The sequence below is a fragment of the Micrasema longulum genome, unplaced genomic scaffold (assembly GCF_059751315.1).
Source record: "Micrasema longulum isolate JH-2025_06_02 unplaced genomic scaffold, ASM5975131v1 h1tg000067l, whole genome shotgun sequence".
Lineage (NCBI taxonomy): Eukaryota > Metazoa > Arthropoda > Insecta > Trichoptera > Brachycentridae > Micrasema > Micrasema longulum.
The window spans coordinates 109,501-133,166 of record NW_028277274.1 but is presented as its reverse complement, the minus strand read 5'-3'; the positions used below and the strand labels follow the sequence as shown (position 1 = coordinate 133,166).

At 32.0% G+C, this 23,666-nt stretch overlaps 1 protein-coding gene and 1 long non-coding RNA gene across 5 annotated transcripts in view; both read left to right on the top strand.

Annotated features, from left to right (window-relative positions):
- sqa (spaghetti-squash activator) overlaps nt 1-23,666 on the top strand; it is a 96,206-nt gene that overhangs the window by 33,368 nt on the left and 39,172 nt on the right. For all 4 annotated transcript variants that reach the window (XM_088230999.1, XM_088230994.1, XM_088230984.1 and 1 more), the window contains exons 2-3: nt 2,678-2,721; nt 23,484-23,574. In XM_088230999.1, coding sequence (XP_088087125.1) covers nt 2,688-2,721; nt 23,484-23,574 — 125 coding nt within the window. In that variant the 5' untranslated portion in view covers nt 2,678-2,687. The remainder of the gene's footprint in view (nt 1-2,677; nt 2,722-23,483; nt 23,575-23,666) is intronic.
- On the top strand, nt 11,862-14,517 carry LOC148285041 (uncharacterized). The gene is made up of 2 exons (XR_015823112.1): nt 11,862-12,034; nt 12,563-14,517. It is a non-coding gene; the product is annotated as an uncharacterized LOC148285041 (long non-coding RNA).

The window sequence follows — 23,666 nt, the reverse complement described above, 5'->3', positions numbered from 1 at the left end:
TTAATTTCATGAATTAAATGAAGGATAATTTGAATGTTCACAATATTTTAAAATAATATTAGTATTAACATATTACAACAGAGATGAAGAACATTTAAGAGAAGGCAATAAAGAAGTCTAGGCATCTACAGGGCTTATGACCTGTCAATGGCTGGTTTAAGTGGCCACTTTACACACTGTGTAACATTCACCATTCTGCCTATATTTGAACATCTATATTCCTTCAATTCTTCCATCTGTTGATGTTTGTGAAGTTAAAGAGCTGAAACCTTTATTTATGCGGGTGAGATTCATCTAATTGAATTATTTCACCTGCATACTAGGCAACGCCTGAAAATATTATTTTTTCAATTTCTATACTTCTTCATGGACCAGGTGATTTATCAACAATATTTTGAGTTTGTCCAAATTTTTGTAGACACGTTCTTGATCTCTGTTGTAATATGTTAATATAAACAGCTCCCCAGGGAGTTGAATCCAGTCCTTGTCCACAAAATTTGGACAAACTCAAAATATAATATTAGTAGTTGAATACAGGGGATCGAACACGAGACCTCAAGCGCTGTAGGCGATCGAAAACAAAAGATGTTATGATTGTTAAATTTATCAAAAGACCAAGCGGATGGTATGTTTATAGATGGTTAGTGCCTGGATTCCAATGTAAACATCTTTCAAAACACATTTCCAATCAATTATTCGTATGCAGCTATGTATTCAGTATGTGTGGATTGTTTATAAGACTGAAAAATTCAAGTATTTTTTACTGACGTGTAAAAATGAGATATTTAATGAGGAAGTTCAGTGGTTTTTAAAAAAAAAAATATTTACTAATAGACTGTTAAACTTAGTCAAAACTTTTTTTTTTTAATTTTTATATATCGTATTATCGGCGCTACGATTTTTCAAAGTTTTGTATTCCTGAAATAACTCCGCGTGTAACGTCAGAGGTTCATTTCCGCTTATTCTCATTCAGTTCTTCCCATTGGTCCAGAAGCGACAAGCAGACCGGAAATTTTCCACAGCTCTTAGATTATAGGTTGATTCACATGAACCAGTGACGTCATTTAAAGTAGTGCGTTTTTATCAAAATATTTATTATTATTTTTTCTGTACATTTTCAAGAAACTTTGCCGTACAATTTAATGCTTTAATTTTTACCCCGCGTAAGAAATCATTTTTTGTATCCAATTTCCCGTAGGGCTGAAGTTCCTCATTATCAGTGCCGATCTTCCGAATCGGGTCTTATGACCGTTTTCACACCACAGCAAAATTCAACCAAGCACGATATAATAACATAGGGTGGATTGACTCTTATTGCGTAATAACTCATTTTAAACATTATTTTATTTATTGATTGGCAGGTAAATGCGTAAACCAGTACATCATGAGGCCGACTAATCTCCGCTTGATTTCCTTCAGAATTTTTCACTCGCCAGTAGAAACTGAAGAAATTAAACGAAAAAATAAAATTATAGATAAGTATCCACCCACCCTAATTTTACCGGGCCGGGTGGATTGAAACGATACATCTGAAATGGGCGTATCTCTTTCTAGAGTAAAGCTCGTATGGCAATTTCATTTTATTTCAATTGGGTACACGGGCAGTCGCCCTCGTGGCGTAATGGTCAGCGCGTTTGCCTACCATACAAGAGGTCTCGGGTTCGATTTCCGACATGGTTGATATGAAATATAAAACGGTGTTTTTACACTAGAATATTTAATAGTCTCTGGACTGGTACCTGAAGCGTAAGACTGATCATCCAAGCTTCATGTGACAAAAGCATGATCAAGATATTTATTGATTTATTTATTTGATACTTTATATACATATACAATATAATATACACATAAGGGCGGGCATATTGCCTTAAGCCAATTTCTTCCTACTTACCCAAACCGTTCAGTTTGAGAAAATTATAAATACATGGACATATTGAATCTTACAATTTTATACAAAAATTAATAGCAAAGATTAACAAAAATAAATATATATAAAAAAAAAATTAACACTATACTATGATACGCTGGGATTGGTGTACCAATACAGTGCCCTATGCACCATTAGGTGCTGAAAGGGAATGATGAGGTACACGGGCAGGTTGGTGTGTAAGGTGATCATTAAAACCAGCCAATAACAGATCAAAAGCCCTGTAAATGCCGTAGTGTTGTGTACTTACATTCCGAAGTTCTAGTCTATGATATTTTCACAAATCGGGAATAACGTTGAAAATATATTCAATTTAATATTTATAACGGGTTATTACGATTCTAATTATAAAATATAACTGTATAAAACGGCTCGCTGATGTCACACGTCATGCCCGCCGAGTGCGCTTCTAACAAACATTGTGTCCAAGTATGGCGCGGTAATGTAATACTTGCCGTTTGTCCCATAGGTCGCGTAACTTCTCGTTTTCAGGTATTTCAAAATATGCGTATTTTAAACCATTCAACATTGAAAATTATTCCGATGCTTATTATACGAACATTGAAATATATTTGTGTACCTAAATAATGAGTATTAAACATTTCTTTAATATTTTTACCACTCAAAATATGTTTTTTATTTATTTTAATATGCATTAATAAAAATATCCATAATAAGTAGGTATTGTGTATTTTTCAATATTATTTTTTTTTTGTACTGAAAAAAGTCTCATATATATTTTTTTTTCAGATCATCCAAAATGATACACGTAGATGAGGATGACCCAGTGGGAGGTAAGCTTTTATTTTATTTATACTGCGTAAACTATGCACACTGAATATTTTTTAAAACATACAAATAAAACATATAAACATGCTCATTTAATAATAATAAATGTTTGATTAAAATATTTTGAAGTCAATTTTTTTAACCTACTTTGTTCATCTTATGAGGGAACTAATGTAAATTGGACCACGGATTAAACAACGCCGTGGTGGACATTTGACCGACATTGTCTTTAAAACATCAAATATTGTTTAACATACTATAAAATTATCCGTTTTATGTAAAACAAAATTTGTTTTATATTTTAAGTTCAAAGTTCATTAATTCAATTACTCTTATTAAATGACCCTTTACTTATCTACTCTGTTGTGTCAATCAATATTTTCGCTCTCACAACAAAATTTAAGATAAATTAAGAAACTGCTTTTTTTAACCTTACATTTGTGTTATGACATCACGCATCCTTCTCGACTATTCTTAATTCTATGGTTAGATCAGTGATTTTTGTACAAATTAATAAACAATTAAATATATTCCACTAATTTACTTAAAAGACCATTCCGTGATCCATCTGATAATTTTCATGACAATGAATGTAAATTAAAGTCAAACGTCATATAAATATTGAGAGAAGCAGATTATAAATTTATTTTATCATTATATACATCTTTTACATTAGTTTTATTTAACATAATTTGAATTATTGTCTTAAGTGAAAACATTTTTTTTGGTGTGTGCATGTATGTCCTACACTATACAATTTTTTAAATATTTTTTTTCAAAAATATTTACAAAATAGTCTTAAATTAAAGTCCTGCTGAGTTGCATACATACAACTTGTCAGCAGGTTCTTATAAATTGCATAGATTATTTTAACCTACATTAACAATAATTTTACTTAAAAAACATTACATATTACATTATCAAAAATTAAAAACTATCACTAATACAAAAAACTTTTTTCTGTTCACCGTAATTTAAGTAAACGTCTCTTTCCTGTATTTAACTCAGTATCTTTAATATTCCTTAGTAACATGTTGAATATTTTAGGTATACTGTATTGCAGTGTCCTTTTGCCATATTTATTGCAATATCTAGGAACAGCTAGCCCTTCCATACTAGTAAGCCCGGTGTTGTAAATTGTCAATATATTTTGTACATACTGTTTGTGCACCCAATAAAATAAATTAATAGATTTAATAAAACATTATACTAAGTAAATATAAAGAAGTTCCTATAAAGGTCCACAGCCGAAATTCATCTTAAATTTTATCTACAAAGTAAAATTAAGTTTTCTGTATGATAAACAGAATATTCATCATATTATAATTTCTAAACATGTTCAATTACAGGTTACCGATGAAGATACTTTAATTTTTAAACAAATTTACACATTTTCGTACATAAACATCGATTTTGTTTATACAGTCGGAGATAACTGAGTTAACTTCCGATAGCCATTGCCTCCCTGGAAACAAAATCCACACGAGAAATAATATAAACCTAATACATTAAAAAAACAAAAAAAAAAAAATATATTATTAATTTATAAATTACGAATTTATATTAATATTTAAAGTGTGTTAACCGCCATTATTATAAGAATCCTTGCATCCGCATTAACATCCTGCATCAGATACCGGAAGTTATAAACATTATTTGTAAACATACCATTTGTCGCGTGCACAAATAATTTGCACATTTATTTAGAGTATTATAAGCATCGTTTACGCTGTGGTAGATTATAAAATAAACTTAGTTAATTTATTTATTTGTTTTATTCAGATTATAATATACACGCGTTCCAGGGTCAGACCGCGAAACTTCAGAGGAACATTCCCATGGTAAACTTTAAAAGATCATAATAATTTATTTAAAAATCGATTTTTTAATTACTTTTTTTAGTTAACTAAAAATGGAGTAAATCCTTAATTTCTTGTACTAGCATCTCTTCCGCCGTTGGCGACGCGACTTTGGCGCGTTTGTGTAACAAATCATCGAAATCAACGCAGTGCCTTATGCGTCAATATTGCGGATAAGTGAATGATGATGATGTTTTTTCTACGTCCTAAAAATATTTTTAAAATTCAATTATTTAAAGTAACACTTTTACATGGGTCAGAAAATGGTACAAGATCTTGTGCAGTTTTTTTTTAACAATATTAGGGAAATATCACATGCTACGAATACCGATAAGAATATATGAAATGGATTTAGAATAATTGATTGTATTTTCAAAATCAATATGGATATTGTTGAGAAATGTTTTCATACATAAATGTAAAAAATTTATTCAATAAAAATACGTTCGTAGAAAAACGCGTGACGTCAAGATTCGTGATATACACAAATTTCTATGGCCACGAACAAATAAACATGAATCGTGACGTATTAGGAGCGCGGCTAATGGAATCACCGTTTTTGCGAAATTCAAAATAACAAATTTGAAAGTATTTTTTATGCTACTAATAATTAGCATATTTTTTTTACAGTAAAGTATTTCATAGACCTTAATGGCTTAAAAAATGTTTAAAAAAAGTAAAATTTCCCTATTTTGTGCCAAATCTAAGGCCATTTTATTTGCTGTTTTACATGGGACTATTTTTAGTATTTAAATTTGTTCATAATCATGTGCAGTACGTAGAGGTTTTCGGTGCCATGGCGGATAACTGGCAGTTTCACAGTTGACAAAACGAGCTATTTTATGACGACGCGGTTACTGACAACTCTGACAAGGAATTATTCTGCCATCAATAATAAATATTCTAAAATAAAATAGACCGTGATCATATTTCTAAGTCAGTATTTCCATAAAAAAGTAAAAACGTGCAGTGAAACAAATGAGACCGAGGATAAATAACGTGACACAAGCAACGACAGACAGGGTGGATGCTTTAATAATCGGACACGCTATAGTAATTGGACACTAAATCATATGGTCAAAAATAAGTAAACATTAGTATTTATCTCCATCATAAAATATACACTTTTTGTGTATTTTTTCTTAAAATGAACGCATTTCATTGTTTTATTTTTAAACTTGAATAACATGAGCCGTAGCGCAGCTGGTTAGACAGCTTACTGTGAAACTGGCGTCACGGGTTCGATTTCTGCCAGTTGCAAGAAAGGAATACGCAAAAGATTTTTTCTCAATTATTCTGGGTTTTGTGGTGTATTTTTCATAACTTCCTTCCACATCCTCTCTTTCCCATCTGCTGACAAACCTCTAAAATAAACACTTATGTAGCGGGTTATTCCCTTTTAAAAAAAAACCCTGTAGCTTGTCCGATTACTATAACACCCGCCCTACGCGTTTATAGTTGAAGTTGAGAGTTAACAGTATCATAGTCGTAGAACATACACAATATGCACCGAGTTAAATCTTGCGCCAGATCTTGTACCATTTTCTGACCTATAAACTACGAACTTAACATCCTTATTCTCTACTCTACTGTAGTCGGCGGTTTGCTAACTTGACGGTGAAAAAATAAACTTGGGCATATTTTAAAATTGGGCGTTCATTCACAATTATTTTAAGATTCTACGGAAGCATTCGTTGCCTCTTCTCTAATGTCATATATTGTCAGGTCCAATGCTCTAGTACCGAGACCAGGGTAAAGTCACGACTTTGGAGTGGGCCGCTGCATAAAAAAAGTGCCTGTAATTTAGTATTGTCCGCCGGATCCGGTGTAATGTATCGTCCGCTGCCGTGCCCGGCTCCTGGCTACTGGCCAATAATCATATTGTTGGCAGATCAAGGAGGACTGATACGATATTAGATATTAGACAAATAATATATTATTCTCCTACGCAAATGTACACACATTGAAAGATACTTCCTTTGATTGGATGGTCGTTTAGGAATCCAATTAAAATCACCATCATAATCATTCCATGTTCGTACCCTAGTAGTTGGAGCATATAAGCATATATTAGCCTCGAGTTATTTATCGCCTGCCAGCTTCTATGCATCTTCCCAAGTCAGGTTCGCGTCCCGCAGCTCTGAAATGAACTGCTGACAGACGATGAACAGTCAGCGGCGGACGTCCAGAACGTCGCGTCGAGAATCTGATGCCTTGTAAAGTAAGCGATCGTGGTTAAAGCTATCAGGAGACATCCGCAGTACATGATCCAGCAAACTGTATCGCCTCCGCTTGATAATAGTTGTCATCGGAGTTTTCTGCGTCCGTTCTTTTATTTCTTCGTTCCTTGAAAAGTTAAACCACCGCCCACCCAAGATTCTTTTGAGACATCTATTCTCAAAACTAAGTTTTTTGTACTGGAACAGTAATACTGAAAAATCTCTTCTAAAAACTGAGTATTTACGTTTTTGCATATTTTTTTTTCATTGTTTTTTAGACTTTGCACTTAGAAATTTAGGATAGCAGCTCTTGCCGTTGTGCCTATATTATCTAGTAAATGTATGATTTTCTGCCCTTAAAATACCGTCCAAGCGGTTTTTTAATTAGTTTACTATGTTTGACCGTAGAAATGAAATGGATAACCATACCTTCGATAAATTATCCCAGTCTGAAACTACTCTGCAGGAGAGGTTGTTTTTTAGGTTGACGTGGGATTGGAAACAATAGAACCTTTACTAAATTCCATACATCTGCAGGGGGCGATCGTAGTGACCATTTTTATTTTTTTCGTGCTGCTCCTATCAGAGGTTGGCGATCATCACTTGAAACTCCTCTCAATCCTCGTTCCTCGATCCTCTCAAGCATTGCTGCATGTAATATGTATGTGGCCAATTATGCAGCCTTTCGTCTATTGACAGTGGTCAATAGTCCTCAATCCCTCCATTATATTCATTACCTTTTTTTGTTGGACACTCGATTAACCCATGATATATGCAGCATTCTCCTGTACAACCACATTTTTAAATGCCTTAACTTTGTTATCATGTAGATTTATAGTTCATTCTTCCACTCCATACAGCAGTACGGATAACACGTACGCTTTTACAGCTCTCCATCTCGTGCTCAACCTCAGGTCTCGGTTGCATAGTGACCATTTAGAATGTTTGATGTCTTGATCAATTATCTTATTTTCCACCATTCTTCCAATGAGTTTAATCCCAGTGTTTTTGATCTACCATAGTAGAGAATTTTTCCCCATGAGTTATGGATTTGAGTATCACATCTTTGGACTTTCCTAGTTAGGAACGCGACGCTTTTGCTTAAGTATGGACTCCACAAATTCACAGGCATAAATAAATAGGTGGGTAAAAAAAAGATTCTGTCTGTACCTTAAAAGTTAGTCCACTTTTTGCCGTTTTGAAGTTTAAAATGCAGAAATTATCGCAATAAGCTATACGTAAATAAAATACCAAAATCTATTTTCGTCATAAAAATGTTTTTTAAGCTGAAATGAAAATCTTAAGCCGTTATTTGTTTTAACATTAGTAATCTCAGATACGCTATTTAAATGAGTACTTTTATTATCAATATTACTTTTAATATCAATATTTTACATTGCAAGTTCTTTATAGATTCAAATCATCTTCGGTAATGTATAAAAAAAAAAACACTTTTATTGGATTTTAATTCTACTTTTCAATTGAGTTTAATTAATTAATTAAATTTTTAAATAATAGAAGGCTTTCCCCAATATATCCATAATGTTCCTATTAAAATATTGTACTCAGTATACCTCAATTGATTTTTAATTACATTACTTTACTTATCTTGGCGTGTATAGAAATCCTCAATCATTAAACGGCAATTATTTTTAGCATATAAGGAAACTTTGTAAATATTTAAGTTAGTTTGAAAATGTCCTAACAAGACGAAACGCGTCAAAATATACCCTCTTGTATATTTTTAAAAATAAAGTAAAATTATAATCCAATAAACGTGTTTTATTTTGGATACATAACCAAATTTAATATGGAATTCTACCAATTGTCTGCATACACAATAAATAAATCAAATTATCTCATTTAAACAATGTTTTGAGTATGTCCAAATGCTTGCAGACTGGCTGTTTCCTTCTCAAAAATGTTTTCCCTCTGTGTTGCAAAAAAATATGATTATCTAATTTGGTTTTAAAGTGTTAGTGTTTTAGCAATCGCACAATCACAAAATCCTGTTTTCTGAACATTTCATTCAGTGTGAAAACCGCGGTTTGTCAGGTATTTTTTATTGCTTTTATTTTGGAGTTTAAAAGTACCCCGAGTATGGAATAAACTAATTTGTTCGAGGGATTGATATTTTTTTAATTTCAAATTTGGATCAAAAACTATTTCGAGTTGAATTTTGAATGATAGTTTGAATTTCGCAGATCCATTGATGCTCATATCCTGCAAGTACCTCTCGGCGTCATGCAGAGATGTTTCATGTTGTACAATCACATTTGATCATATTACCATATTGGGACTCGGCCAGATTCCAGACTTAATTAATTTAGCGAGTATCCCGCTCCCTCTTGTCATATTAACATTTCTTCTTTTTGCCATCGCATCGCAAATGTTGCTTTAATAAGCCTTTTTATGTGTGTTTACATCGTTTTGATATTATCTTAAAAACGTCCAGTTTCTGTCGTGAATAGTGAATAGTGATGTACAAGATTTGCGCATAATACAACCGCTTCAGAAACCGAAGCAATCGATTTTTTTTTAAAACACTTGAGAATAACAGACTTACTTTTTAATATCTACATTTTTAACTTTTATCGATTTTTTTTGTTTTTGTTCCTGATAATTTTTTAACATCCTTCATAAATAAAGCCATTTTTGTCTTCCTACCACCAAACCTCCAAAATCTAATACATATGTAATTAAAGTACATTCTATTCATTTTTTTTTATTTTCTTTTTTTCAGGAAACATACAGTACAGTTACAAAGTTTAATATTTTACACAATTAGACTTAATTCTAATGGACCAGTGAAGTTTCCATATTATAAAGCAATTATATGTAAGGTTAGTTATGAAAGTATAAAAAAGAGAAGGAAAAAGAAAAACATAAATGAAAGTTGTTTAAAAATCAAAATTTAAGTGAAAAAAAGATATTTAAAAAAAAAGAAAATTTGTAAGAGTAATTAAAAATTAAGAATTGAAATAAAGAATGAAAAACATGCTCAGATGTAAAAATAAAATAAAATAGTAATAACATTTTAAAAAAAAAGGAAAAACATAAATAAACACATATTTATTTTAAGAGATTCAAAGAAACGATGAGAAGAATATTATATAATTCGCAATTATTGTATGTAGGTACTGGCGAATTTTCGTAAACGCGTTTTGTTACTGCAAAATAAATCCAAAAATATTTTGAGTGTGTCCAGATTTTTGTAGACAAGAGAGGATTCTACCCCCTGGGGAGGATTAAATTTTTTTTTGAGAAAATGCCTGTCTGTTGCAATTAATTTAAGTTAATAGAATTTGTTCACTTACTCATTTTTATATTAGAATCACTGCACACTTTGTGGTTATTCATTATATAATTATGAACATAAAATATAATAAAAATTAAACGGCAAGCGCCGTGGCGCAGTTGGTTAGACGGTCAACGGGGAAACTGGCGTCGCGGGTTCGATTCCCGCCAGTGGGAAGGAAAAATCCAACAAAGATTTTTTCTCAATTGGTCTGAATATTGTGGTGTATTATTAATAAATACCTTCCATATCCCTTATTTCCTACCTGCCGACAAGCTTCTACAATAGAGGCTTAGCGGGTTATTCCTTTTTTTTAAATGACCCTTTTTTTATTATCATGTATATTTTTTTAGTTTTTTTTTTACAATATACATAAAAGGTAAAATAGAGTGAAATATTTATTTAAAAGGGTGTTTTCACACTAAAATATTTAGTCCCTGGAGTAGTACCTAAAGCGTAAGACTGATCACCTTACCTTCATGTAACAAAATGTATCGAAATATGCTGCGATTAGTGTACCAATCATGTGCCCTATGCACCATTGGGTGCGGAAAGGGAATGTTGATGAAAACAGAATATTCAAACGTCAAACTCCGGTCGTCTCACCAACAAAGGGGTGTACTTATGAAGGAATACTATTTTTAAAAATGTATTGAATTTAATATTATTTAAGTGTTACCAAAAATCCAATAAATTTGCAAATGCATTCTCTTCGAATGCAATCCTGGTAGATCAATGAACAAAACATTTATGCTCCTAACTTATTTTTAACATAATCGATTGGAGATTTTAATATCTACGAACACGCACAGCGCAAAGATCTATATTTCTCTGAAAACCGCACGTAAATTGGTTAAGCCGTTTAGGGGGAGTACAGTGACATCACACGTACAGAGAAATTATATATTATATAAAGATAAGTTAAACTTATTTCAACAGAGGAAAAACACATTTTTAGCAATAGAATATGGAAATCTAGGCATTTTCGGGGCTTCTTATGGTCTGTCATTGGCTGGTTTAAGCGGCCACTTTTCAATCGTAATAAACATTTGGGCACATTCACAATATTATTAAACAATAAATGGTTAAGACCAATGTATGTTTATTTTCATTTAAAATTGTGTACTTTGTATTCAGTAGTAATATATGTACAAATTATTGTTCGATTATCTTGCATGGTAATTTAATTGTAGCACCACTGAAAAATGCTAATATGATATTTTTTTCCTCTTGACGCCAACTCCTATAATTCCATGCCTCTTGGCATACCTGCACGTGGTACGATTTTCTAGAAAAACAGCGTAATTTCTTATTATTTCTGAAGTAAATGCTTTGTATTTTCCTGACGGATTCTGAACAGCAGGTTTTTTTGAAGCAAATAAATATCCAAGTTATCTTTCTTATCTCAACTTATCCGTGTCAAATGATGTCTTGGCAGAAATTCTTTTTGTTACAGGCAGTTTTTTTTATTCTAGACGTATTGTTATCGTTTAGTATTATTTATTAATGTTTTCAGGCCATTTTTTGATTATATATCTATATATGAATACCAGAAACTTAAAAGGGTGTAAGTGCCATAAATAACGAAAATGATTTTATTTAAGAAATGGATAGTATGTGCCAAGGCCAATGTCCTACAGAAGGGTATAAATGCCATTGTAGTACAAATAATATTTTATAAAAAATTCTAAAGATGGCGTTGGTTGTAAGTACCAACATCTGTTTTCCTTTAAAAGGTGTTAAGTGCCATCGCCAGTCATATGCTATTTGTATCAAAATGGTTGACAATGAACCGGTCTCTGTGAATAGTGGTGGCGTTAAAAGACGTAAAAAGGGGGAAAAAAGTGCCCAAGTGGCCCGAAAGAAGCTAAAAGATTCTGGACAAGAATATTTTACATCCAATAGAAAGTTGATTCCTGCAAAACGACCCCCAAATCAAGAGGTTTGTACATTGTTTTAAATCTTCACCGGTTGTCTCTACTAGATAAAATGTCACTCATCATGCGCTAGGGATGTGCCAACCTGTAATTTTCTGCCAACCATGACATAGTTTAAATGGAGTATTTGTATTGAATTCAATTTTTTAAATCTCCCGGTCAGAGGTATTTGGGTGAAACTTTATATTTACTTGTTTTTAGGAGAGCAAAAAAAAGAATTTAAAAATATATTTTTTATTATAAATTCGTTTAAAGATAATTAAACCTTAATAATTATATTTTCATGGATATTTTCGTAAATATTATTATTAATGTGTAAATAACTATGTTAACGGCATATCAGAAAATAAGTTACGCCCTAATGATTGCAACCGGGAGAAATTACTATATCATTATTACACTCCACCACATTTAGTTCCTCTAGTTTAGTTTCTACTGAGTGATAGATATTGACCCTAAGTCCCTAAGATACGCCCACGGTTGCGTACCTATATTATCTATGTTGCTTTCATTCACTTCATTTTTTATTTTAGTGTATCTGCAAATGCAGCTATAACTGCAAAGAAATACCTTTCGAACAAAAGATGTCATTGTTCACGGAATTCTATGCGTTAAAAAACAATGAAAAGCAATCTTCTTTTCTGATGGGATTAATCCATTTGACAGAAATTAAAAGAAGAAGGCATGGAACCTATGAATCTCCTGCTCTAAGTAGGCGACAATGCACCGCATATTATATGCTTCCAGATGGCAAGGGAAATGTTGTCGGTGTGTGCAAAGCAACGTTCATGAACATTTTTTCCCTTTCTCCAAAAAAGATTCAAGTACTACTCGATAAAAAGAAACAAGGACATACAACCTACTTGGAATCAAGAGGAAACATCAATAAGAAAAAACGAAAATATTCAGACGAAGATGAGGATGAAATTAAACAACATGTAAATATGTTTCCCAGACTTGTAAGTCATTATGGTCGAGCGAGATCAGAGAAAGAATACTTAAGTCCAGATTTAAATATACATCGTTTGTTTAAAGCATTTAAGATATCTTTTCCGGAGTCAAAAGTCACATATAAGTTCTACTCTAAAATTTTTGGAAAGGAGTTTCCGAATTTAAAATTTGGCCAGAAACGAACTGATACATGTGCAACGTGCGACCTCTATGTTGCTAAAATAAATGCCGATCCATCTAATAAAACAATACTGAAGAATCAACTTGAATTACACCATCGAAAAGCAGAAAAAGCAACAAAACAGATGTCACTTGATATAAAAAAATCACAGATGCCGAGTAGTAATATATGCACTGCCGCCATGGACTTGCAACAAGTTTTGCTGACACCAACTTTAACTCATGGGCCCATGTACTATTCGCGACAATTATCAAATTTCAATTTGGGTGTGCATATCGAAAATACCGGTGATGGGTATATGCTTATGTGGCATGAAGCTATTACAGGAAGAGGGGGAAATGCGATAGCATCCTGCATTTACAAAATGTTTTCTAATAATTTTATAAGAAAGGAGAATCTCATCATGTGGAGTGACAATTGTAGTGGACAAAATAAAAATAAAATGATGATATTTTTATGGGCATATCTTGTGTATAAAAAAGTTTTTACATCGATAGAGCATAAATTTTTAATGAGCGGGCATTCATTCCTTAGCTGCGACAGGGACTTTGCTTTAATCGAAAAAAGGAAACGAGTAACACATTCCATTGTTCCTGCAGATCTTGTTGATATGATGAAAAATACTCGTGACAAGCAGCCTTTTAATGTTATTTCAATGACATCACATGATTTCATGGATTTTAAATTGGCTGCCGAAACATTTTTGAATACTACCACAATGCAGATATCGAAGGCTCATCGCTTGAAATTCGTAAGTGATAATCCTTTCGTTGTCAAAATGAAAGAGACCCACAACTCTATGGAGCCCTGGAAAATTGTAAGATTATTGAAGAAGAACAAAAAGTTATCGGATTTAGATAATTATTTCTTACCCATGCTGAATTGCAAGAGCAAAATAACAGAAGATAAGAAAAAAGATCTCAAAAATCTAATACCTTACTTGCACACGGAAGAACATAAACAGTTTTATAATAGAATTTTAGATATACACGATGTTGGGTGCTAAATAGTAATTATACTGAATTATAAATACCATGGGAATTTTCATCGTCGTCACATCACTATTATAGATAGATGAAACAGTGGATGTACCTATTTCTTTATTCTCACTAAGGCACTAACACCTTTATTGCTTTAGAGAGCAGGGCACTTTGGCCCTTTTAAAAGAAACTAACAACGGTACATGAGACTTTCTTTTAAATTATTTGTTTTTTTGATTTTATACTTAGTTTAATATGTCTTTTTTATATATTTTTTACTAAACTACATTAAAATATGCTCTTTTGTTGATTTGGCATAAAAATAAAATAATGTTTTCTTTGAATTATTATGTGTATTTTTAATTTCCCGTCTGCTTTCCTTTTTTGTCCATGGCACATAGAGCCTTTTAAGTTTCTGGTATTCATATCACTAACGTCTAATGCGAAATTGTGTTTGTCTGTTGGTTTGCGTTTCTTTCACATCGCAATAACGCTACCGATCAACGCGATTTTTCGCATGGGGATAGCCAGAACGTTAAGTAATGTTATAACCTACATTTCATCCCGAAAAAACATCTCACTCTCAAATAATAAAATACAAAATTATTTTTGTTAATCTACAAAATAGAGGGCCGGAAAGTGACCTGGCTACTTTTTATTCCGGAAAAACGTCGCATTCCTTCGGAAAAAAAATACGTTTTGTCCAATCTATCTTTATTGTATTTTTCCGTTAATAAACATGCCAATACGCAAGTTTTGAGCCCGGTCGGAACTCCATAATCGAATAATCGCACTTTTCGACCCGGCTTTATGTGCAATAAACGTTATACGCAATAAAAATGTTCATAATATCGTGCATATACGCGCTCAAAATCAAATGCAGAAAATAAATTATTTATTATGTCAGAAATTTAATGGAATTACACGAGAATATGTCTTGGCGGCTTCTTTCCGATTTCGAACGCGCAGAATCCATATGAAAAATTGAGCTTAAATATCACATTTGCAGACAAGATTTTCCAATAAGCATATTATTAGTGATTTAAACAGTTATCATAAAAGTGTGAAACAGTTTTGCTGCGATGTAAATGACAGTTGAAATTTTGTGGTGCCATAATAGTGAAACCATATAAACAAAATTTCCCAATATTTAGGGAAAAAATCATTGTATGAATTTTATGCTTATTAAAAATTTTATTTTCGTGTTTTTACATAAAATTATTTTTTATAGAATAAAAAAAACACATTGTGGTATTGATTGAAAAATACAAAATATTTTTAATTAAATTATACGTCAATATAAATAATCCCCAATTATAACCGTTTTTTACATTTTTAATTTCTTCAAACGTTTCCTCAGTTTAACACTTTTTTTGCTGCTCCTAATGAAGCATAGGACACTGCATTGTTACACCGACGAAGTCAAGATGACCAGTCTTACGTTTCTGGCGCTAATGAATATTCTAGTGTAAAACACATTTATAAATCAATATTTCATTTCAACCATGTCGGGTGCCAAAATTTAACTAGAGAAAATACTTTTGAAATCCCGAAATTTCATTTGTTGGCGAATACAAGCTTGAACTTTTATTAGATACAATTAAACTCTTTAATTCTGGAGGAGAATCCACAAAGTCGATCACAGACGACGGTATAAATAGACATTGTTTATGTCAAAATCTCATACGTCTTGTTATCACTTGCTTCTCTGGTATGATATCATCTCTGCCAAGTGCGATTTCCAAGGAAATATCTTGGCCGGGAACTTATATAACTTGATCCACGGCTATGAGCTGTTAATACACAATTGCACTCGTAATAACTCGTATAACGTTATTGGGATACCGGAAGAGTTATCAATTCTCATAATGTCACATTGTAAGTGCAGCCAAATCTCCCAAACGGCCGTAACTCATTTTTTTATTTTCCCGTAACAAAAATCAGTTCCTCTCCTCTGAATATTTAGTATACCTCTAAAACCTTTTCACAAATTACAACAGGGTTGGAGAATACCTTAAATAAGGGAATATGGAAGTCTAGGCATTTACAGGGCTTATGACCTGTCATTGGCCGGTCTAAGTGGCCACTTTACACACTGTGTAACATTCACCATTTTGCCTATGTTTGAACATCCATATTCATTCAATTCTCAAAAATTTTAAACTTCTTCTTGGACCAGTATTTTGTTCTCAGAATTGAAAAAATTGTTCTCAGGCGTTGCTTAGTATGTGAAATAATTCAGTCAGATGAATCTCTTCACAACAATAAAGGTTTCACTTCTTTAATTTCACTAAAATCAACAAACGGAAGTATTTAATAAATATGGATGTTCAAACATGATTTAATCTGTTAATATTAACAGCTCCACAGGGAGTTGAATCCAGTCCTTGTCTACAAAAAATTGGATAAACTCAAAATATTTTTGATAAATTCACCTGTTCTATGTAAAAGTATATAAATTGATAAATAATATTTTCAGGCGTTGCCTAGTATGAAGGTGAAATAATTCAATTAGATAAATCTCACCCGCATAAATAAAGGTTTCAGCTCTTTAACTCTACAAACACCAACAAATGAAAGAATTGAAGGAATATAAATGTATAAATACGGGCAGAATGGTGAATGTTACACAGTGTGTAAAGTGGCCACTTAATGCAGTAGATGCCTAGACTTCTATATTACCTTCTTTAAAATGTTCTTCATGTCTGTTGAAATATGTTTATTACATTTTAAGGGATAAAATAAGAATTTAAGTCCTTTAAATTGTAAAATAGTACACAAATACTGAATGTGTTATTAATAATAAATTATTTTTAAGCGTAAAAATCGTCACTATAATATCATTAAGATAAAACGCGGGCTTGTTTTTCTCTTTCTTACAAACGTTTTCCTGTATTTTCTACCTGGATTATGGCACTATTAGAACGATGATCAGAAGCTAGAACCATGCGAAAACCCTAAAAGCGCCTAGTTTTATCTGCCGTCTTCAGACGCAAGGTATACAAATATGAAAAATAAATTTGAAAAACTGTCTCATAAAGTTTCATTCTGATACTCTTTATTAAAAACAAAACTAATTGGTTTAGTTTTGGGGTACGTGAATAAATATGGATGTTCAAACATAGGCAAAATGGTGAATGTTACACAGTGGGTAAAGTGGCCACTTAAACCAGCCAATGACAGGTCATAAGCCCTGTAAATGCCTAGACTTCCATATTCCCTTATTTGAGGTATTCTCCGTCCCTGTTGTAATTTGTTTATCTTAATGACACCCGAGGGGGTGAAATCCAGTCTTTTGTCTACGAACATTCGGACAAACTCAAATATCTAAAACCTATCTTCTGGAAACTTTTTCCATTTTCTACATCCCCTATCAGTTATCATGAAATTTATTCTCTGCGAAAATGTGAATAATAAACGCGTTATTTTTATTTGTTGCATATTTATTTATTTGACTTATTTAAAATTGTAAGTACAATATAATAAGTACTTTGGCGGACTTATTGCTTTAAGCAATATCTTCCAGCCAACCAAAAAACAGACTGGGCAAAAGGAGAGGTTGGAAATCAGCCAAATACTATTATTATTCTGCGAAAGAACGGCTAAAAGGATCTACGATGCAAATGTTGATGGATGCAGAAAACGAGGAAGACCGAGAAAGACATGGCGCGATCAAGTGCATCAAATATTTGAAGATGGACATGTCAAAAGTAGGAATAATCGGCGTGCGTGCATGAGAAGATGTATGAATGTAGAGGAAGCGAGGTCTGTATACCAAGATAGAGTGTTATGGCGTTCTATCCTCTCTGCCTACCCCTACGGGGAAACGGCGTGATGGTCTGTCTGTCTAAGTTTGTGACCTTGAACGACCACCGCTCATGCCGCGATATTTTCGAAAAATGAAAATTAGTATGTCGTATTCATTTTTTACCGAAAATTACCGAAATTACCCAAAAATACCGTATTTTACCAAAATCTGGTAAAATCCCGTAAAATACCGCGGTAATTTTACCGCCTTGCATCTCTTGTCTCGACTGATGTTATTGGTAAAAATTCATTAAAAAATACAAAAACAAACGAATATACATCGTGCGTCATGGCGATGTGCCATTACTTTTTTCTTAATTTAACAGAAATACATGGACACTTACAACACACATATAATTGGTGGGATTTCCAATTTTCCTGCATGTGACTTGTTTGTGTGTTATTCATCAGTCGAGAAGTCTATAAATATTTTGATTCATGAATTCCTTCAAAATAGAAATACATATTTGTTGTCTGGTGATTACTCACGAAAATATTTATATTGCGGTTATTATTAGCTAATACCAAGCGTTTAAATTTATTTACTTATTTAATCTTAAGCTAGTACCATTATTGATTAATGTCCAGATACTAACTTAAATCTACCCACTATTAAACCATGTGTTAATTATTTATCAATATCAGTACGCTGCACACAATACTCTAGATTTTTTTAAAGAACTAACTTATTTGCTACACACCTGTGTTTTAAACATATATTTAAAGAAAATTATGCTTTTTCTTCTCTTATTTCTGCCGGTAGGTATATCTTCATATAAATGTACATCAACAAGTTTTGTGATTTTGCATTTTTACGAAATAGCGGTATTCATTTATTTTTATTTCTTGTTAGATATTCATATTAACATTGATTAGAATTATGTTTTATTTTTATTATTTTATTTTATTTTTAATCAGAAAACATACAGTCATACATAATAAGTATTAAAAACAATATTTTTTTAACATAAAAAGACCAATTAAGTTTTCATAAATTATGCAAACGATATAAACATTAAATTTAACAAAAAAATAAAAAGTAAATAAGAATTTCAAGTGAGAAAAGAATAATTGTTGACATTTGCGTTTTCCATGGAGATAATAAATTAAAATAAATGAAACTACCGAATGTACACTCCGAGCCATCCACGCACACACATGAACGCACATATAAAACATACACAAACATATACATTACATGCGGCACATATACATAGCATAAACTACTCAAGATGCACATTCAGCAACTATCCCAAATAATCGACCCCATGAAGAAATTTTCTGTACAAATGCAAAGTGCAGTTAAAAATGTCTACATCAATACTGAGTCCATTATAATTTTATGTTTTAGTCAACTCATTTGAGTAATATCTATTTATTATTTTGTAAATGAAAAACATTTCATTCAAAAATATTTATTGGTCATAATTTTTGTTTTTTTTAAGCATTAATTTGATTATTAATTACTTCCACTCTTTGACTATGCGGATGTATGCTATCCAGATGCTTACTCTGAATTACTTGATAAGTTAAAACTGTTGCAGAATATTTGTATACGTTATATCTTTGATCTTCGCAAATTTGACCATATAACCGAGTATCGCACGCAACTACACTGGCTCAGTATCAGGCATAGAAGAAACATTCACATTCTATCACTTCTTCACAATATTTTAAATAATCCCACTTCGCCTGTTTATCTGAGAGGTCTCTTCCAACCTCTTTCACAACACGGACTATGTATCTCTTCGTTCTAGTAACGAGACAACCCTTTTAATACCCTGTCATCGCTCAAATTTTCTTGCCTCTTCTTTCACAGTAGTAGCCGCTCGATTGTGGAATAATCTACCTACTAATGTTAGAGTATTACATTTAAGTCAAGATTGGAATGTCACTATCTAAATATTTAAATTGTTCCTTTATCCTTCTTTTTTCCTTCCCATCCCCTCTCCTCTCTTCATAGTATAGTGCTATTTTTTTATATTCGTAGTATAGTGTTAATTTTTTTATTTTATTAATCTTTGTTTTTAATTTTTGTATAAAATTGTAAGATTCAATTTGTCCATGTACTTGTAATTTACTTAAACTGAACGGTTTGGGTAGGTAGGAAGAAATTGCCTTAAGGCAATATGCCCGCCCTTATATGTATATATATTGTATATGTATATATAGTGTTAAATAAATAAATAAATATTTAGTTTTGCCAGTTACATAAAATAAACCTTGTTTAAAATTAATTCTTATAAGTAAGTATTTAAATAGTTTATTAGAAGTACGTTTCCGTCAAAATGGGTTCATTTTTTTTCAATGAAGACTGTTTTGGAAATTTTGTCCTTAAGATTTATCTATTCATTTTTGTATTTTACAAAATATTAAACGTTTATTTTGTATTTATCAATTAAAATTTATGACTATACCTTTTTTTACATAATATGAGAATACACGTAGAAAACTCACTACACATATATTTAATTTCTCTCTGTATAATATGCTGTTTATACTGTAGTGGAACAGATATTTCAAAACTCATTTGGCCGAATGACACAATCCCGCTCTCAGAGTAATAATGCGTAACCTAGAGAAAAGTCCTATCACTATGTTTCATATAACGCAAGCGATGTTGGTTTGTTGGTTAGCAACCAATTGGTGGCCATTTTGTTTTATTTGACAACATAAAAATAACGGTTCGATCGGATGCTTTTGTAGCTGTGCTTGGCTTTCTTTGTAAATAACTTGGATATTTACGTTATAATAAATAAAAATCGACCATGGTGAATTGCAGTATGTTTGGTTGCAGCAGTAGGAGCATCAAAGGTGTTAAAGGAGTTAGTTTTCACAGATAATTGATTCCGAATATTTTCCCATGGTATACATTGATTTTTGGCATTTATTGTCCCAACACGTGTATTATGTTGCTTAAAAACTTTCCTTATATCAACATATTTACTTCAGATACTATTTTCTCTCAATTTAGGGGATAAATTTGTGTTTTTTAATAATTAAATTGATAAAGTTATCACGCTACTCATTGCATTTAGCCGGCGGTTGGCAAGCTAAATGTCAAGAAAAGCAGTCGACATAGTAATTGTAATTTAATTTTCACTGTTTTGTATTAGATACTCCTTACTATTTTGCAAATGCAATATATTGTATTATTTTTTATATTAAACGCCGATTTTTTGCCTGCTGTATTTATTTACGAGGGAAACAAAAAACAAACCGACACGAGCGTTGACTTAGAGATCACACACGCGTTGACTTATGACTGCGATAACTTAAGCATGTTCATTATTGTTCATTGCGATCGGTCAAATGCTTAGCATGTTTTTAAGCACGTGGATAGTTATTTGTGATTGAGCTACAGAACTTATATTTTTAAGATGTTTCACCGCTGCATTGGGGTGGCAGCTTGTGAATTTGATCATCTAAATTGCAAAATTCAATACGAGCTCTTTATTTTTGAACTAAAGCCACGTCACTTTTGATTTCATATCGTACGATGTGAATGAAATGTTAAATGAGTGAATTTCTACCTGTGGCTTTAGATACTCATCTCGATTTGGCATGAAGGCTTGTTATATTATTTTTGGATGGAGCCACTTCGTACACGTTCAATTTGACGAAGTCAACCTGTCTTAATAATGTGAATGAAACACGTGTATATATAATACTGAATAGGTATAATAGTGATCTCTCTTCTCGTTCGTTCTAGTGCTGAATTGGTTCTGACAGCTCTAACAAGTTGGATTAAAATAAGATTGTAATCATTAGAAAATATCGAATCGATTTCAGTCGTGGCGTTTTATTTTTAGAAAAAATATACTCCGTACAACTTAAGGTACTGGTGGATTTTTGTAAGCTGGCGCGTGCGCTATACTTACACATACGCATTGTGTAGTATCCGTGAATAAGCCCATGGTATGACATCGCACGGCATACGCATTATGAAAATAATATCTATTTTTCTCGCGCTCAGATGCGCATAAGCTCGTGACATATACAACTATTGCTTTGTTAGTTGCTAATGATATAGTAATGAAATATACACAGGATGCTTCTGCGTTCGTCTGAATTTCGCTGCGATTCTTAATAGTAAAAATATAATAATATGTACGAGTATTAAGTTATGGATTAAAAACACTGGTTTATAAATATGTAGGTATTTCATTAAATCAAATAATGAATCGGTCGATTATGTAGTGATGGCGCTTTCGCAAAACTTACACAAAAACATTTTTTATAAATACAGAATACTGATTTTAAAAATCTTGATGTTATATTTAATGTTTTTAAAAATCACTTAAGAAAATGTCATATATTTACTTATTTTTAAACAAGCATGTTTTTTCTTTAATATTTTGTGTTGATTATAAAAATAATTAATACAGTGTAATTAAAATGCACAGTAAAAATTATATCGGAAAAAATATTTACACACACTTATTAATAAACAATAAATCTTGTTATTTATATACTTAAAACAATCTACAAAACTTCGCAATCAAGTTCTAGAGTAATCGACTGTAAAAATAACTTTTTTTCAGATTTAAATTGCCCCTTCTTCTTTAAAAGATCATAATAAGTAAAATGCAACATTTAAAAAAATAATTTGTAAAATACAAAATAATGAAACAAAGTATTTTAGTAAATGAATATTACATTTTCTTAACCCATTGTATTTTTTTTCATTTACAGCTCCCTCTAATCCAACACCAAATTCTTAAAAAAGATAGCACATTTGGTTAAAATTTAAAACTATTTTTTTTTAAATCAACCTCCTATAGATTTTATTTCTGAACGCGCTAGCTTATGTTAAGTTATAGTTTAAAAATTTATAGTTATCACCCGTGTTTTAACGTGTCCATCGCGTTTGCCAGCTGTCTAAAAAAGTGCATTTTATTGACATTTAGTTTTAGTTTTATTAGTACTTTTTCGCTGCTGGTAAACCACGTAAAAAAACACGGGACCGGGACACAACGCGTGATTATTATAATCACGTGTTTACGCGGCTCCGGGATACAAAGCACAAAAAAAGGAGTGAGACCCTGTATATGTGTGAACATTGCAATGTGGCTTTCCATAAAGGCCAATGTTGGCTGTATAACTATCAAACAAAAATGACTTATGAAATTGTTTGAAATAAATAAACAAGTTTCAATTGATTTAATTCAGTATTTTTATAATTATGACACTTTTCAGAAACCATTCACAAAGCATGAAATTTCACAAAAATGGGCCGGGCACAGGGTAAATTCTATGTGTATTCGGCCGGTACGATACAGAATTTGTGTATTTTTTAATGGTCATAAAAATAAATTAAACTCACATCTAAATATTTTTTTCTGAGTTTTTTGTATCTTCGAAATTTCGCTCTTTTATTTACTCTTACTATATTTTTTCTTTATCCATAGGTTCTCCACAAGGTATCTCTAGTCCTCAAGTTCGGGCCAATTCGGAGCTTTGAATTAAACGCAGATATTTCTTAATGGCTTTGATTATATAGCCATCTCTTTCAATGTTTTGTTTTTGTTTCAGAGTTGGAGCCCTCTTTCGTTCATCGTGACGTCACTATCAAAAGAGGACAAGATGCTGAAGAGTTCTACGAGCTTCTCACGGAAATTGGAAGGTTTGCTTATTTTCCATTACTTTGTTTTTATCATCCCCCGCATCGGCGGCCTCCGTGGTGTAGGGGTTAAGACGCTTGACTCACGCACGGAA